The 18,281-nt window shown below is 37.2% G+C and overlaps 1 protein-coding gene across 1 annotated transcript; it reads left to right on the top strand.

Annotated features, from left to right (window-relative positions):
* Positions 1-15,257: 15,257 nt before the first annotated feature.
* On the top strand, positions 15,258-17,906 carry LOC110941853 (ABC transporter G family member 9). The gene is made up of 4 exons (XM_022183536.2): positions 15,258-15,434; positions 15,786-16,581; positions 16,668-16,990; positions 17,069-17,906. Exons 1-4 carry the CDS (start codon positions 15,348-15,350, stop codon positions 17,720-17,722), a joined length of 1,860 nt encoding a protein of 619 aa, XP_022039228.1. The 5' UTR covers positions 15,258-15,347; the 3' UTR covers positions 17,723-17,906.
* The last annotated feature ends 375 nt before the right edge of the window (positions 17,907-18,281 follow it).

Raw genomic sequence — 18,281 nt, 5'->3', positions numbered from 1 at the left:
TCCTCATAATTAGATCCTTATGGATGGGAACCGTTCATTGGAGCCCTTAATTGAATTCTCTATATGATTCAATACGTACATTACAATTCAATAAGGACAAAACCGAATTCCTATTAAGATTTTTCTATCTTCATAGATAGATTCTTGGAAGTGATTAAAGTGCCAAATGAAATCCACGGATTGGATTCCTGGTGTGCTTTAAGTATCCGCGTCCAAAGATAACAAATTAATAACCAAGTAAATCAATTATGTGATTATGTGCTTATGTGTTCCCTTTTATGTTTTTGTGTGATCCAAATTTCGGTTATCCAAATCCTCGTAGAATCTTCCATATCTTCGTATAAGGGATTCATAGTAGGATATCCAAAGGTACTATCTTAAATCCTTAATTGACTTCTACGTTGTAGTTAAGTACCTGGGGTTGTGAAGTACTATTCCATAAATTAGACCCCTTGAGTGGTCTAGTTAAACAGATTGATCCAAAAATCTGGTTAGGAATATCATGTGATGATATAGCTGAAAAGACTCCTTGGTGGTCAAATTAAAGTGATCATTTGTCGATCTAATTAAAAGGACCCTATGGTAGTCTAGCCACACTCATTACAGGTTTGATTTTCTTCCCCTACACATTATGAAATGTACTGTGCGGACGGTGCAAGGAATTACGTAATTATGGACGCGTACATAATTATGGAATTTAGTGCACAGAAACCACAGCGAGTTTTGTCTTGCGTCTAGAGTGAACCCTGTTCATTTCCAATTCTGATGAAGCACCCGTTGAAGAAAAATGAATTAGCTACTCATTTTTCACTTCTGAAAGAATATCCGTTGATGGAAATGAATATCCGTTTGTTTAATCCTTCATTTCCGTTCTGATGAAGAATCCGTTGAGGAAAATGGATCATCCATTCATTTTCGCTTCTGAAGAATATCCGTTGATGGAAATGAATATCCGTTTGTTTAATCCTTCATTTCCGTTCTGATGAAGAATCCATTGAGGAAAATGGATCATCCATTCATTTTCGCTTCTGAAGAATATCCATTGATGGAAATGAATATCCGTTTGTTTAATCCTTCATTTCCGTTCTGATGAAGAATCCGTTGAGGAAAATGACTCATCCCGTTCATTTTCGCTTCTGAAGAATATCCGTTGAAGGAAATGAATATCCGTTTGATTATCCCTTCATTTCCGTTTCTGAAGAAGCAACCGTTGGAAATGACTCCGTTTGTTCATTTTCGTTTCTGAAGAATATCCGTTAAAGGAAATGAATATCCGTTTGATTATCCTTTCATTTCTGTTTCTGAGGAAGCATCTGTTGAAAATGACTCCGTCCATTCATTTTTGTTTCTGAAGAATATCCGTTGAAGGAAATGAATATCCGTTTGATTATCCTTTCATTTCTGTTTCTGAGGAAGCATCTGTTGAAAATGACTCCGTCCATTCATTTTCGTTTCTGAAGAATGTCCGTTAAGGAAATGAGAGGATTATCCCTTGCATATCTCTGGTGGTTATTTGACACAAAGTCACGGACAGACTCCTACGAATAAATTTCGGGACGAAATTTCCTAAAGTAGGGGAGACTGTGACACCTGTGTCACCACGACCATCAAACAAATACCAAATCAATGAAATATTGTATTTCATACTTGGGATTTTGTGTAAATATGTGTATCGTTTGCACATATTAATTCTTGTTCGATTTCGGGCTTTAAATCGCTTTCTGGAAGGTTATACACGATCTGATTCGTAAATATAACCAGTTTAATGCAACAAACACTCCGGAATAGTGACATAGGCTTAACATACCTTAAATATCCTTTACATAGCTTAGAAATAGGCTTTGAAGGGTTCGGTATGCTAAAATAAACTTTATTGATCAATAAAGACTAAAAGCGTCAAAAGTGCATAAGTTTGCATTTTTGCGCATATCTTACGTCCTGAATATATCCGGACATCCAAAAATTTATGTGATCATTAAAATATTTTATTTTAGTGATTGGCATGATAAAATTCCATTTGTCGCTTAAATTGGATCGTTTTTTTTTTTTTTTTTTTGCGTTCGTTACGACTTCTGCCGTAATTAACCGAATAACACAACCGTACGGCCAAACGAACCGACATCCGTGATGTCTTTGAGCATATTTTAAGTTCCCTATACTTTAATATCATTTTAGAGCTTTGAAATGAGGTTAAAGGGGTTTAAAAGTGCCAAAAAAATCAAGTTTTACAAGTGTAGGGACCATTTTTGAAATTTCTGGCAGATTCAATGAACCTAGTCCATTTTGAAGTGTTAATGGTTTTCACCCATGGTTTTGCAAAACCATGGGATGGTATTCAATGAACATAGTCCACATTAGGGGCTCCCATGGTTTTTGAAAACCATGTGCCCACATGTAAGGTCTAGATCAAATCACGTTTTTCGACGAACGAACTTAACGGTTCAAGGAAATTTATAAATACCCCTCACCCATTTCATTCTTCCTCACATTTGAATCTGATTCTACACTCTCTAAGTGGAAGTATATGCTTCCTACCTGAGAGTGAATCGGGTTCGAATCTTGCGGGGACCTTCTGTAAGTATTCTTTCGCGTTTTTCGTTCGTTTTAGCGTTAAAGTCAAATTGCGTTTGACTTTCTGCATTAACCAGTTTATGGTCAATGCGAAGTTCGTTTGAACTTCATAACATGAGCGTAATCACGATGGTCATAGTCCCCAGTGACTATACCTACTGATTACCACGTCATCTAGGCTCAGTGACGAGTCGCAGTTTCGGCCAAAATGCGTTTTCTCGCGTATTTTGTAACCAAACTACTCTAGGGTATTAAAACCGTTTGTTTTAATACCAAACTTGTTTTCTAACTCTACTAAACATGTTCTAGCATGTTTAGCTCGTCGCTTTTAGATTTGTGCTTGTTTAGGGTCGTAAAGGTAAGCGATCTAATCAATCGCTTATACTTACGAACCCGACCCAATTGGTCGATCTTTAGGATCCGACCAAACACTTTAGGTGACCATATTTGTATAGGGAATAACCTTCCGAGGTTATACCTTATGGTCACATCGTTTAAGTAGTTGTATGATAAGTAGTTCTTATGGCTTAGGTAAATTACCAAAATACCCTTTTTGCGCCAAAATTCATTTTAAGCCTATGTAACGTAATTTTCGACATCTAAACTGATTTAGCAACAATATTAGACATGTTAAGGCATATAATACTTGTCATAGGACTAGTTAGGCTTTCCGAACGCGTTTTACGCAAACGACGCGTTAAAGTAGCATAAGCTACCTAAACGGGTCGTAATGGGTCGTAAGCACTTAAGATAGGTTTCGTTTTAGTACGTAAGCTTTGTTAAACCATATTACATAAGTTCCCATACTTATTTGGTTTACGAACCCTCGTACTACCCGATCCTCCGATAGGTCCGGTTATTAATGTAGATACCTATGTAGGTGCCGTTTGATTCCGTGATCTTCTAGCTTTGCTTGGTGGTTATCCTAGGACTTCTAAGCAATCTCAAGTGAGTACATAGACCCCTCTTTTACTGTTTTTCAAACATTTTGGGGTGAAACACATGTGCCTACTTGTTACTTTCATGCTTTTATATCATATACTTGCTATGTTCATTAGTACACTATTAGTACATGATTTCATTGTGTTTTTACTATGTATGTTTACTTAGCATACTTAGTACATCGTTTTACATGACATTTCATGCTATGTATGTTTATCATACTTAGTACATTTTGCATCACATGCTATGTATGCCCATTGTGTGCATACTTAGTACATCGTTTTACAAGACATCTTATACTTGGTATCATGCTATGTATGTCCATCCGTCGCATACTTAGTACATTGTTTGTGCATTCTTACCTATGGTTTGGTTGTTACATATTTCACTTGCCATACATGACATTTTGTTTACACAATACTTGATTGACATTTGACAACCGTTTAGACATGGGCAATTTACATTGGTGGTTTATGTGGGTAAGTGATTTGAGTAACGAGACGTGTGTAATGTGATACAAGCATGGTGGATACGCCGCTGGTACTTCCTATATATAAGTGCTTGTATTATATTACATGGCGTAGCGTTATTTAAATCATTCATTTGGATTTATACATTTTTACACAAATAACATATTTTTCACAAGACATTGTTTTACAAAACAGTTTGTTTAATACAAACTCATTTTTACTTGGTTATTCATTTAACCTTACATCATTCTTTTAACTATACATATCTATCATCGATTTTCAAACGTTTTATAAAAGCAAACACTTAAACTGGATTCATGACAAGTTTTTGGTTAAACATTTTCTTAAACCAAAGTCTTGGATCCTATTTTTCATAAAACCTATGTACTCGCCGGCATTTTTATGCTGACGTATTTTCACATGTGTTTCAGGTACAATAGTTGATGATATTTGATGATGATATTGATGCATGCTCACATAGGATTGGACGAGACCTTAGTGACATTAAAAGATGCAAGACTAGTTAATTTTTGTTATGTTTCTTTATTGTTAAGACATTGTAACTCATTTAATTCAATAAAACGAAATTTGTTTAATCCATGGTTGTGAAACAATGATTCTGTTACAACACTCCCCGACGTTTCCGCCACGTTTTGTTGTTTTACGTGGTCGGGGTGTGACATATATTGTAGAACTTGCAACTTTTGATACGTTTGAGACTATAGACCGAATACAATCACGAGAATGATTAAGGAATTAGGTAAACCTTTTCTCTTAAAACCATTTATCTATCCTTACCCAAATAAATCCCCTAGTCGCCCCTTTTGAGCCTAAACCTTTCGTTTGACCACCCTATAGCCCATAACCGTTAAACATTTTCTTTTAAACCCGTGTGATGAAAATTCGATTATAGGGATCGTATTTGTATAATTGTTTTTGATTGTTGCATATAAAAAAATCAGAAAATGTTACGAAAAAGAGTTGAAAAAGCGATGAGAAAAACACAAAAAGAAGTGTTAGTAGTTGTCGAATAAAAGGGTGAAAGATTATTGCCCAAAGTTGATGTTTATATTTAGTTTTGTTTAAGTTAGTGGTTTGTAATAAACATCGAATTTTCATTGCCTTAGCCACTTTAAAAATATCCTAATTCCTACCCTTAGCCTAGCCCCGTTACAACCCTTACAAGACCTTATGACTTGTGCTTAGTGTTCGTGATCAATGGTGGAGAATGATTGAGTTGCAAGCTTATGCGGGTATGTGTTCTAATCGGTTTTGAGTGAATATCCTTTGAAGTGCTAATACATTACAAATATTAGACAATTTACAAGCCGAGTGGAGAGAACATTGTGAGGGATATGCATGAATTGTTGGTTTTACGGGCGAGTTAATCTTGGGTAACCATTTGTGTACTTGAAATCACATTACCGTTAAATATATTGAAAATTGTAAAGAGTTGGAACTTTAGCATGACAACGGACCTTAACCTTCGTCTCAGGAATGGGGAGTGTATTCGTTGTTCGACACACGTGAAAGTGAAAAACAGATTTGCTTGAGGGCAAACAAAAGACAAGTGTGGGGATGTGATACGTGGTCAAAAACCGGTGCTCATAACTGCTTAATTTGATGTTATTACACAAGTTTTAGTTTCGAATGGCCTACTTTTGATTAGATATGTATTTTGCAGGTCTAGCGGAGTTAAAGGAGCTTTTCGGGTGCTTTACGGGTCACCGGGATGAAAAACGAACCACCGGGAAGCAAAACGGGTCAACCAGGAGCAAGGAAGGCGAAAAACAAAGAAACAGAATTGGGGGCACCGTCGCCGACGGCTGGTGTATATCTTCGTCGTCAGAATTGTCCGTAGACAGTAAAATAGGCCGTCGGCCATAAGTCAAGAAACAAGCACCGCCGCCGACGGGGCTTCAGGCCGTCGGCGACGACCTACCTATGTTGCTGACGCGTTATTTTGACTCCCATGGTGATGTTGACGAATAAAAATAAGTTTCCACTAATCAATTCGGGAGTTACACTCTTGTTGGAGTTTGAAAACATATCTTGGAGCCAATACTAATGAGGATGGACCAACCATTCCATCTACCATCATCTCTGCAACCTGAATCAAGAAGGATTTCAACATCTCAATCTTGATTCCAAACCCTAGCCATCAATCCATTCATCCATCCATTCATCATCATCCATCACCAAACCTTCATCATTCACCAATCCTCCATTCAAGCTTCAAGATGATCTTCATCAAGTTCCAAACATCTGGTGATCAAGCTTCTTCAACCATGAGCGGCTAATCATCTCGGTTTCACCCCGGTGTAGGTAGTTGTTAATTTTAGGGTTTCGAATTGTTCTTGTTTCAATTTAGTGACAATTTGTGTTTGGTTTTTGAAACCTTTGACAATAGTTTGCATTTGTTTCGTATTCGTAAATTGTTGAACGATGTTAAAAGTTATGACTTTACGAAATGGTTATGTGTAGTATGCATTGTGTTGGTTAGGTTTTACTTGTGTTGATCATAAAGTGTATTCTTGTCCGTTTCTCGAAACGTTGATAGTTATTAGCACCTACGTCACGGTACACTAAATCCGCTAATCATATACACTTGAGTTGGATCTAAAAACTTGTAGAAACCCTAGGTTGACAATTACCGAAACCGGGTGTGAACCCTTTTTCTCATTATCGTTTATTAATCAAATTTTTGTGCATTCGTTAATTTTTAGTTGTCAATCAATTACACCAATTTCTTTAGATTAAATTCACAACTCTCAAATTAAACAAAAACACAAAAACATTCTAGTAAGCTTCATAAATTGTGACATTTGTTTTAATTCAATCGAATCCATACACAAACCACATACTCTTCGTGGTTCGACCCCTTGCTACCACTAACACATAGTTAAGGGTAATTTGGGCTTATAAATATTATCTTTGACCGGAGCGCGACACTCCGATCAAGAGATCACCACTTGGTCTCTCCCGGATGTATGCTCCTTTGGTATATTTTGGATAGCTTATAATTGTGCCGATTTGTAACGTGATGCTACCCAATTTTATACAAGAAAGTTGTTTATCCGTCTCTAATCTTCCGCCTTTGAACTTAATCACACACTAATCACAGTGTTCGATCCGAATCACGAACCTACATGTTTGACAATAATGGTGTTGTTTGACCAAAGTAGTATGATTGACCTTATGTTGTTTGAAATTGATTTTGGCATATCTAAACTGATCTAATTTCTTAATTTCATTATATGGGATCAAGACCCTATCCATTCTAAAAAAGGGAACAAGGGAATGATTGTTGGGAAAAATTTTGGTAACATAATTTTTTAGGAATTCTACGTTTCTAGAATACGGTTTCGGGAGCATGTCGAGTCAGTTTAGGATGATGAAAACACATGATATTGAAGAATGTGGGGGTAGTCACGAGATTCAGAGAATAAAGAGGTGTTCTGAGATCCTTAGCAACATAATATAAGTGTTCCAACTTGATGACGTGACTATTATGTGCCAAAATGTTAAATTTATTTCCGCAGGAGAAAATTCTGCTTTGTGGAGGGTATCTGTTTAGAGAAGAAAACGACAGTCCCGCTTCGAGGAGGGAACTTGTTGAGGTTTAGAGAATTCACCAAAAAAATTGGGGGATAAAAATTGTCATATTTTTGGATTTCTTCGGTAAATTCCTAAACACAATTACAGGTGGTAAAGTTTGTGATTTTCTAGTGATACCTAAGGGTCTACGTGCAATGTTTTGCACATACATATACTTGAGGATTCTTATTAATTCTCTAGCTAGCATGAAAGGTTTTGCATGGAAACATACATATATATAAAGTTGACAGTAGTTCCATAATGTTGTTCATTGAAGACCTGGAGAATTTTTATGTGAGCTGATAGTTTGAGGCTGAAGAAACTGGATTTGGACTCTATCATATGATGGTTGTCTTTTGGATCGAGAGGATCAGAGCAATGACACCTTATGAAGGGCGATTGCTGAAACTTAACGCGAATGAGGTTACATTTGAAGGGAATTGATATGCGCAAAATGAAACATATAAATTATATCAAATAAGGCATAAAATCAACTCTTTTATGCACAAGTGTTGAAAAAGTGTGTTTCTTTGTATACTTTTGATTTTCAGAATTAAAAGAGCTTAAATGAACAAAAGGAACAAATTAACGGCAAAAACCAACATAAATATAAAAGAAGAGAAGTTGACATGCAATGCCTACCCTCCAAGCTTCACCCCAAGACCAAAACAACAAATCAGAAGACAAGCGATACGGGGTTGTGTCCCATGGAAGCGAGTTGTGGTCAACTCCCAGATACACAAAATCTCCTAAACTACAGCAAGTACAAGACCACGGGGCCCTGCCCTCTGACATAGCTCATTAAATGAAGACAGAGAAGGAGAGGACACGGGGCCATGCCCTTTGGGCACGGGCCCGTGTGAAAGGTCTGTTTCCAGCTATAAATAGGGCTGCTTGGTTCATTTGCAGATCATCCCTTGGCAAACCACTTCTCTCACACCTACCACCACTCCACCACCACTATACCACCATCATTCGCCACATTCCTCCATCATCCATCTTTAGAGTGTGTGTAGTAGTCTCGGGATCCAAGATTGATTCTAAGAGTTTTTGTCAACCAAAGGCCATGCTTGGCTAAATCTCTTACGTCACTTGGTGAAGACAAATCTTTTATGTATTACTTTTGATTTCCAAGCTTTGGTTAACTTTTTTTTGGGTATGTATTAATGACTTTAATAACTGGTTTTATATACTGAAAGTGAACTTTATTTTATCATATCTTCATGTTTTGTTGATTCACTCATTCGGGTCTTTGTGGTCTATATAAAGCATGTTAACTGCCTGGAAGGGGGTTAGAAAGGTGGTTTGGGTAAAGTTCTTGCCTCGTTCAGTGTATAGATGTGTATAGATCCTACGAGAACTTGATTCAAGCTTATTAGGACTCCTCTTGAGGCAGATAGCATCAAATCGGGGGAAGTAAGAACGACTTGAATCTCTTATAAATGAACTACTATTAAAACTTTAAATCAGCCTTGCGGGACTGTATCCCTGCTGACACAGACCAATATGGTCGAGGGTAGCATTGCATCCAAAAGAGGGACATGCCACTATAACTAAGATGATTTCTTAAAAAACCCAAAGTGCGGAAATCATTAAAAGATACGTAAAAGAGGAATCAGAAACGAGTGATTATATCTTGTCTATTGTTTCTTTTTAATATTTTAGTTTCTTTTTAATTTTTATTTACTAAACCTTTTCTCAAAAATTTGATTAGATTAGACATTGACGATATTCCGATATTAAAAGCTCTTGTGTCCTTGGACGAACTCGGTATCTTACTATCACTATACTACGCCAACGATTGGTGCACTTGCCCTAATGTGTTGTAAAGAGTGATAGTGTTATATCGTGTTTTATAAATTTAAAGCTTGATAAACGAGTAAAAGTGCTAAAAATATATTAAAAATTAATCCACACTCTGCCGCGTCAGGAATTTTACAGTATTCGGTTTTGGGTTTGATGTTTTCATTGGAAATATACAGGGATGTGGGTGTAATTCAACTAGTTTAATTTGCAAATGATGTACTTGGTCAAGCTGACATCCTGAGTACTGATGCTGAAGATCCGTAGTGCACTACGTGGTCGACTTCACAAAGGTGAGACAATGAGATCTGGATGTAGTTCGGCTAAGCATGTTCGTTGAGCTTGCAAATGATATACTTAGCCTAGCTGACTTCCTGAATATTGATGCAGATGATCAAAGTGCATTACTTGGTCGCCTCCACAAAGATGGTTTACAAAAGATATTTCATCAGAAGACTTTACCAATGCAATATGCTTGGATATGGAATAAAGTTTTTATGACTAGGCCGAGACTTGATGCAGATTGTTGAAGATGAAACCTTTATCAATTGCCAGTTAAAGTATTGGAAGATCAACGGAAATTCGGACAATGATACCTTGCGGGGAAATTGCACAACACTCAACAGGGTTATGCATATTTTTGTTGGGGGAAATATGATACGAGAAGCTTCAGGGATTTGGTGTTGCTTTGAAGACTCAAGTCAAGATTCTGCATACCTGGATTTTTAGTCTAGGGAGAATTTGTTAACACAACAGAGCTGACCCATATGATTGATTGAAAATCGATTGTAGTTGCATATTCAACATTCAACAACCACGAACAATGGGGAATTTATTAGTGCAGTTTTGTGTCCACTGTTGTGCAAAGTTGACTAGATTACATTTTTGGCTGAATATGCATGTAATAGTTATTGAGTGGTCAAACATGTGACAACTCGTGCTTTCAAGAGTCCTGTACTAGTTTCATTTTAGGTTGAATATGCATGTAATAGTTATTGAGTGGTTAAACATGTGACAACTCGTGCTTTCAAGAGTCCTGTACTAGTTTCTGTTCATGCTTTGTGTTATGTTGTATTAAGTGTTTGTGTTGAAATGAATGAATTGGATTGAATGTTATACATGTGTGATTTGTTATATGTTAAATGTTGTTTGTTTTATAAGTACTCGGTCGCACAACACCCTTGGATCGCACACTCACCTGCAACCGCACACTCCTTGTATTTATCCTTAGCCTAAACCAAACCCAATTGGGCCGTAGTACCCAGCTCGAATGAAGCCCAAGATGGGCTCGGCTCCTAACATTTTCGCATAAAACCAGGGGTTTGATGTGTAACTCTCATTATTCTCAAAACACAAGATAAACCTCAAACCCTAAACACTTTTCTTCTCCCTCTCTCACTCAACGGAAACCCCCCTTGTTCGAAGCCTTCTATTGATCATTCCAACACCTTCCCAAGCACAACAATCCTGTGGTTAGTAATCCTATCATGTTTGATTGAACTTTCTTGTAATTCTTGGCCATGTAATTTAATTGATTATGTGTATTTGATTGTTTGCATTGCTGTGAATAAAATCAAGCGTGGTCTAGGGTTTTGATAAACAATATGATTGAGAATGGTTTGAATCGAACGTGTAATGCTTATCGAATCGGATTATATGTCATGAATGTGTTATGATGATTAACTAGTAAACTACGGTTGCATGATAAAAGATATCGATGTTTTTGGGCAATAGGGTTACAAATTTGATGTAATGATCGCATGATAATAGGGTTTTGTTATGCACGGATCGGTTTGATTGATTGTTGTTAATGTTAGGCATTATGATAATGAATAAATGTTGGTTGCTAATGATGAGTATTCGATGATATCGTAGACATTTGATCCGGTTTGAATATTGAATATATGGTTAATTGTTTTTAATGCTAATTAGGGTTTATAAGAATTAATGCAAGGTATTGAATTTTGGATGTTTTATTCGTGGGAAACATGTTGGTCAACCGATTGGCCGGGATTCATGGCAAAACATAACGGGCCGGACACTACTGGTCGCACACTAGAGGGTCGTACAATCTAGGTTGCATGTTATACACCAACCTGATGCACACCAGCACGATCGCACATTCTATATTTTTCGTGAGGTGCAATTGTTTAATGCACGGTGTATAACCCATTGATGTTTGGTCGCACACCTCAGCTCGCACAGTTCCGGAAGTACACACTTGAACAGCATGCGGTACAAATGGACATTGCATGACCGCACACTATGGATGTTCGCACACTTTCACGTGGACCGCACACCATAGTGGGCCGCACATTAGTTTGGGTTGTTTGATAATTTGGGCCGCACATTGAAACTGGATCACGTATGTTATGTGGGCCGCACACCCTGAGTCGCACACTCAAGAGGTGATCGCACACTCTTGAGTGTGGGCCGGAGATAAACGGGCCCCTGGATTGGGCCGCACATGTACTTGTGAATGAGAATGTATGTTGGACTGTATGCGATACGTGCTATGCCATGATGATTATATACGTGCAACGTGTTAGATACGTGTAGAACATTATGTGTGTTACTTGAATATGAACCTGACTTATATGGTAACCATGATAGGACATGGTTGACCACATTAGCTCAAGTTATTTTTATCTGCCGAGCTAATCTAAGGTGAGTTCACACTTTTCTTAAAAGCATGTAATTCCTGGTGGTTTGGGAATGGGTCAAACAACAACTATCCCCCTTGGGTGGGATGCAAATTGCGTATTCTCCTTAGGTAGAACACGTACAACCCCGTCCTCCTAGTGAAGGATGACAACCGATATAATACATGTCTTAAGCATACTAGAAAACAACTCTATCTGAAAGTCGCTACTCATTTTTATACCGACTTAATCGTCGGGCCAATGGCGAACGGGGTATTAGTTAAATAGCGCTATTAGGTTTGACAAGCCTCACACCGTGCCGCAGAGGACGAGAGTGGACTAATATATTTGGGCACTTGGTCAATGATGATAGACATTGACATGGGGCACTAAACATACTACAGTCAGTAGTCGGTATGGTACGAGTCTAGTAGTTTAAAACAATGGGGTAGCTCCCCATGACATGTTTTTATAAGTAACAAAGGAACTTAACAACTTATGGTTTTTTTTGGAACAACACTAAAACAGAACAACTATGAACTCGCCAACTTTATATTGACACACTATTGCATACTTTGCAGGCCGATAGGTACATGGCTGGAGCTTGCACGAGGAGTGGACGTTGCGGCTAGGAACCAACTGTTGGGTTCCTAATATTAAACATTGTTTTTTTAACTATTAATGGGTTTTAAACTTTATGCTTCAGCTAACACTTAAACTTAGTTTGGAATATTGTTTTCGTAAACACTAAACGTTTGGATTGTGATGGTTCTACTTTATTTTACTTATCGTTCAGTATGATTAGTGGTATGATCCTGGTCAGTCACATGCCTTGCGGTGATAATCCGCTTGTGCATTTTTGAGGGTGTGACAAAACAAAAGGGTTTTTCATTTGACTTTGTGTGTTTGAAAGTGAGACAAGTATAGTCAAACATCAAGGGGTCATTATTTGACTATTGGGGATGTTGTTTGGAATTTCCAAAGGTCATTGGACCTACATATACTTGTTCTTGTGTCATTTGCAAACCAATGTTTTAGAGTTTGGGGAGAGACCACCACTTGGTCTCTCCCGGTTTCCGTGACGTATGCTCTTTCGGTATGTTGGATAGCTTATCATATGACTGATTGTAATGTTATGCTGTCTAAATTTATATAAGAAAGTGTTTATCTATCTCTCATCTTCCATTTGTGCACCAATCTTGCACTAATCCATGGTTAACGGTCCTAAACCTGGAATTTCAGTTGGTATCAGAGCCATGGTACTAGACATAGGGAATCTAACCATTTGTTAGGTCACATGAGCTCTTCACAAGTGATTTTTGTGATTTTTTGTTCAAGATGTTAAAAGATGTGAAAAACCTAGATCTGAAAATCAAAGCTAAATGCATAGATCTAGGATGAAATGGACTATACTGTCTTAACATTTGGAAACAAACTATCGATACCGATACTTTTGACAAACGAAATATCCTTTTGGAAAGCTAAAGCTCTTTCAATTGGGGGGAGACTTACTTTGATTAGGGTGGTATTGGAAAGTCCCTCGATATACTATTTTCTCTTTAGAAATTTCTAGTTGGTATTATCGACATGTTAGAAGCTAAAATGAGAAAATTTTTGTGGGCTAGGAATAACGATTGAACAAAATACACCGGGTGGCTTTGGATTGGGTAACGCTCCCTAAACAAAAGGGGGTTGTGTATAGATTGCCTTAAACAATGTGAATGAAGCACTTTGGCTAAGTGGGTGGGGAGATTTAGGGTGGAGAACCAAAGCCTTTGGAGGAAAGTGGTGGAGGGATGTCATTATAAAAGAAGAGGATGGAGTTTTTTGCCCTATAATGAATCTATTGCAGGTTGCTTGAATAATATTGCTAAAATGGAAATGAAATTGAAAATAAAACTAAATGGGAAGAGCTTACAGAGTTTCATCCTGAGGAAAGTGGGGAATGGGAGGGATATTAGACTTTGGGCTGATATTTGGTTAGGAGATCATGTGCTCAATGATAGATGGCCTCATCTTTTTAATCTTGAGTTGGATAAGACGTGTAAAGTGTTAGATAGGGTAATAAGGATGAGGAGATGTTCGGAGGTGCATGGTAGTAGCAAAGAGACCCGGAAACGGAGATAGAGTGTCTAGAATGGGAAGGAGTGTCAGGATTCTTTAGCGGAGGTGCTGCTGTCTAATGGAATAGACGAATGGAACTCGACGGGAGATGACACCGGAATATTTTCGATTAAATTGGTCAAAAATATGTTGGAAATCGATAGAAAAAGCAGAACTGTTATAGATTTTAAGTGGTGCAAGTGGGTGCCGCGAAAATCTAACATTATGACTTGGAGAGATAATTTAGATAGATTAGCCACACATGTGAATTTGAGGAGGAGAAACGTGAACATCCCATCCGTCCTATGCTTGATGTGCGTAGAGCCCGAGGAAACGGCGAGACATTTATTCACGGCATGCATCTTCTCAAATCGTGATTGGTTGAGTTTTAGCTCTTGGTGAAAAATCCCTCCTATATTCGTCATCGTAGTAAAAGATTGAATGGAAATGCACTGTTATTTACAGATGGGAAAGAAGGCGAAGAAGATTATTCATGGATTAACTTTAATCACAATTTGATGTATTTAGAAAGGGAGAAATGGGAATATGTTTCAAAATAAAAAATGTAGCCCGCAAGACTTGTTAGGTGAAGTTAACTTTAGAGGTTATGTTTGGCTTAAGAATAGGTCTTTCTTTAAAAACAGATGGAAAGATTGGTGTAATTCGCCTTTTTATATGTTGTAAATTTAGCCTCTTGCCATTTGGGTCGGGGGTTTATATATTGTTTGGCCTCTTGCCCGTTTGGGTCGGGGCGTTTTAATAAAGTTTACTTTAAAAAAAAATTAAATATCCTAAACGAGACGTATAACTATTGAGAGTGACTTAAAAGTGTTTATGTAGAACAAGAATAATTCTGGAACTGTCAAAAGTAACATTGAATCCTCATTACCTAAGATGTTAATAAACTTAAATTCTCTTATAAGTGTGAACGACTATATACATTGGATGTATTCATTTACTAAATATATGTATTTATTTTAAAAGAAACGAAACGTTTTCTCATCAGATTCCCACATAAAAAGATATTGATACATACACTGATACACACGTGTTCGTATTTAAACACACCTCTATCTTTTTTTTTCGTGTTAAATAGACACATCTGTGTCATAGGGTTTTCCTATATAAAGAGAGGCGTGAACACATATATAGTCGTATATAGTATATCTTCATAAATTTCAATTGAAACGATTGAATCCAAATCGAAATCGGTTGATTGATGGAAGCACAAATGGTTGATCTTGAGGCACAATCTTCATCTCCTAAATTAGTTTTCAAGAAAGTTGATCGTCCAGTCGTATTGAAGGTTTGTTTTTCATCTTTTTATTAATTTATTGTTTTACAAACATGATGAGCTACTAATGGCTCTTTTGTTTTTGTTTTTCATATTGGGGTTTTTGTTTGCAGAAACAATACCTGAGTTATGCATGGCCTGTTTTTGCTGTTAATTTTGTCATTATCAAGAACATATAAAAAACATGAATATTATTCTAATCTTAGGGTTTTTGTTTTCTTGAAACATTCTTTAATTGTATTATTTAAATTCCTATAATAAAAGAGTTTTAATCCAATTTTTATTAGTAGCTGTAAAGAGTTCTTGAAACGTAAATCAAATACATTGTTTAACAATTTACTGTTTGGTTATGCTTATAAACAGTTTCAAGAAGTGGTTTACAAAATCAATATAAAAAACCAAGGATGTCTGAAGAAGAACAAGAATGACAATCCAATAGAAAAACAAATACTGAAGGGAGTTACAGGCATGGTGTTGCCAGGAGAAATGTTGGCAATGTTAGGCCCATCCGGCAGTGGAAAAACAACTCTCGTGACAGCGCTAGGCGGCAGACTAGGCGGCAAACTCGGTGGCACTATTACCTACAACGGCAAACCGTTTTCAAGTATAATCAAAAGGAACACTGGTTTTGTTACCCAAGATGATGTTCTGTATCCTCACTTAACAGTTACTGAAACCCTAGTTTTCACAGCTCTTCTTCGGCTTCCTAATAGTCTCACTAGTCAACAGAAGATCGCTAAGGCGGAAGATGTAATCGATCAACTCGGGTTGACAAGATGCAAAACCAGTATTGTTGGTGGGCCGGCGTTAAGAGGGATATCGGGTGGGGAACGAAAGAGAGTTAGTATTGGACAAGAAATGCTTATAAACCCTAGTTTGTTGTTCTTGGATGAACCAACATCAGGGCTTGATTCGACGACTGCTCAACGAATTGTTTCAACTTTATGGGAATTAGCAAAGGGAGGGCGAACGATTGTGATGACAATTCATCAACCTTCAAGTCGTCTCTTTTATATGTTTCATAAGGTTTTATTGCTATCAGAAGGGAATCCTTTGTTTTTTGGAAAAGGATCAGAAGCTATGTCTTATTTTAACAGTATTGGATTTTCACCGTTAGTTGCTATGAATCCTTCAGACTTTTTGCTTGATCTTGCAAATGGTATGCGCTGCAAAAAATGTGATCGATTATATTTATGTTATTGCATAATAACTAATTTTGTGAACTTTGTAAAAATGGGAAATCAGGTATATCGCCGGATGATTCCAATCAAGAAGATCAAGCTACAGTAAAAAGGAAGTTAGTCTCAGCTTATAAGTTGAAACTAGATGATAATCTGAAAGCTGAAACCCAAGGATTTGAAGCACAAGCTGATGATGCATTTGAACTCAAGAAGTCAGAACCATGGAGTACAACTTGGTTGCAACAGTTCACAATTTTGCTTAAAAGAGGCCTGAAAGAAAGGAGACATGAATCTTTTGATGGTCTCAAGATTGCTCAAGTTGTAATAATTTCAATTCTTTGCGGTTTGCTATGGTGGCAGTCGGATACAGCTCACCTACAAGATCAGGTATGCCAAATTCATTGTTTTGATACTTTCGGTTTTCGTTTTGCAGTTTTGATACAGTATTGACATCAAAATTTGCAGTCAGGATTGTTGTTTTTCTACACTGGATTTTGGGGTTTTTTTCCATTATTTCAAGCAATTTTCACTTTCCCTCAAGAACGAGATATGCTTACAAAAGAAAGATCATCAGGAATGTATCGACTCTCATCTTATTTCATGTCAAGAACAATAGGTGATCTTCCAATGGAGCTTGTTCTTCCCACATTTTTTTGCATTGTAACCTACTGGATGTCTGGGCTCAAGCCGAATTTGGGTAGTTTCTTATACGCGTTGTGCGCACTTCTATTAAGTGTGTTGGTCGCTCAAGGGCTAGGACTAGCTCTAGGTGCACTAGTTATGGACCTCAAATCAGCAACCACCTTAGGGTCAGTGATCATGCTATCCTTCACATTGGCGGGTGGATATTATGTCCAACATGTTCCAGTTTTTATATCCTGGATCAAGTACGTATCGATCAGTCTGTATACTTACAAGCTCTTGTTAGGATCACAATACAAGAAGGACCAGACTTATCAGTGTGGTAACCAAACTTGTTTGGTTGCTGATTATCCGGCTATCAAGAATATTGGGCTCGATGGGCAATTGGCCTCGTTTGTTGCTTTAGTTATAATGCTGGTATTTTATCGGATTGTTGCTTATGTTGCTCTCATGAGGATCGGAGTACCTAAAAAGTGAGTTGAGGTTTTCATAATTTGTGGGTCAAAAGATGACTAAATTGAGAGATTCTTCATGTTGTGTTTTTTTTTTTCTTTTATTGGGTTTATCCACCTTAAGAATATTGGTACTGCACGGTTTATTCTTTAGAATTGACCCTCTTGGATGTTCGTTTTGCAGAATTATATGGTTAAATCATTTCATATGTGTTCATATGGTTATTTGTTTCTACTTTCTATTACAGCTAATTGAGTCGGGGTCTCACTGGAAGCAGCCTCTCTATCCCTACGGGTAGAGGTAAGGCTGTCTACATCTTACCCTCCTCAGAACTTAACTTTACTATTGGTGGAATTTACTGAGTATGATGATGATTTCTATCATAGCTAAATTTGATATTATTATTTAGTGGTACGTATCATATGAGTTTTAATTCAGAATTCGATGGGAAGACCCTGTTTACTACACAAAATGAGTACAATAGTTTTAAAATTTAAAGTTAAAAGGCATTATGAATGGCAATTGAAAAAACTTCATGACAATTTCAAGAGTCAATTCCACTTTTTTTTAGTTTTAATTATAT

Source organism: Helianthus annuus, chromosome 5, assembly GCF_002127325.2.
Source record: "Helianthus annuus cultivar XRQ/B chromosome 5, HanXRQr2.0-SUNRISE, whole genome shotgun sequence".
In the NCBI taxonomy this organism is placed as follows: Eukaryota; Viridiplantae; Streptophyta; class Magnoliopsida; order Asterales; family Asteraceae; genus Helianthus; species Helianthus annuus.
This window is presented reverse-complemented; position numbering and strand designations above follow the sequence as displayed.

Bases quoted from the DNA above. Each gene is read 5' to 3' on its own strand.
- LOC110941853 (XM_022183536.2), top strand. From the start codon at position 15,348: ATGGAAGCACAAATGGTTGATCTTGAGGCACAATCTTCATCTCCTAAA. The intron at 15,435-15,785 runs GTTTGTTTTTCA...GCTTATAAACAG, and splicing joins ATCGTCCAGTCGTATTGAAG to TTTCAAGAAGTGGTTTACAA. The intron at 16,582-16,667 runs GTATGCGCTGCA...ATGGGAAATCAG, and splicing joins TTTGCTTGATCTTGCAAATG to GTATATCGCCGGATGATTCC.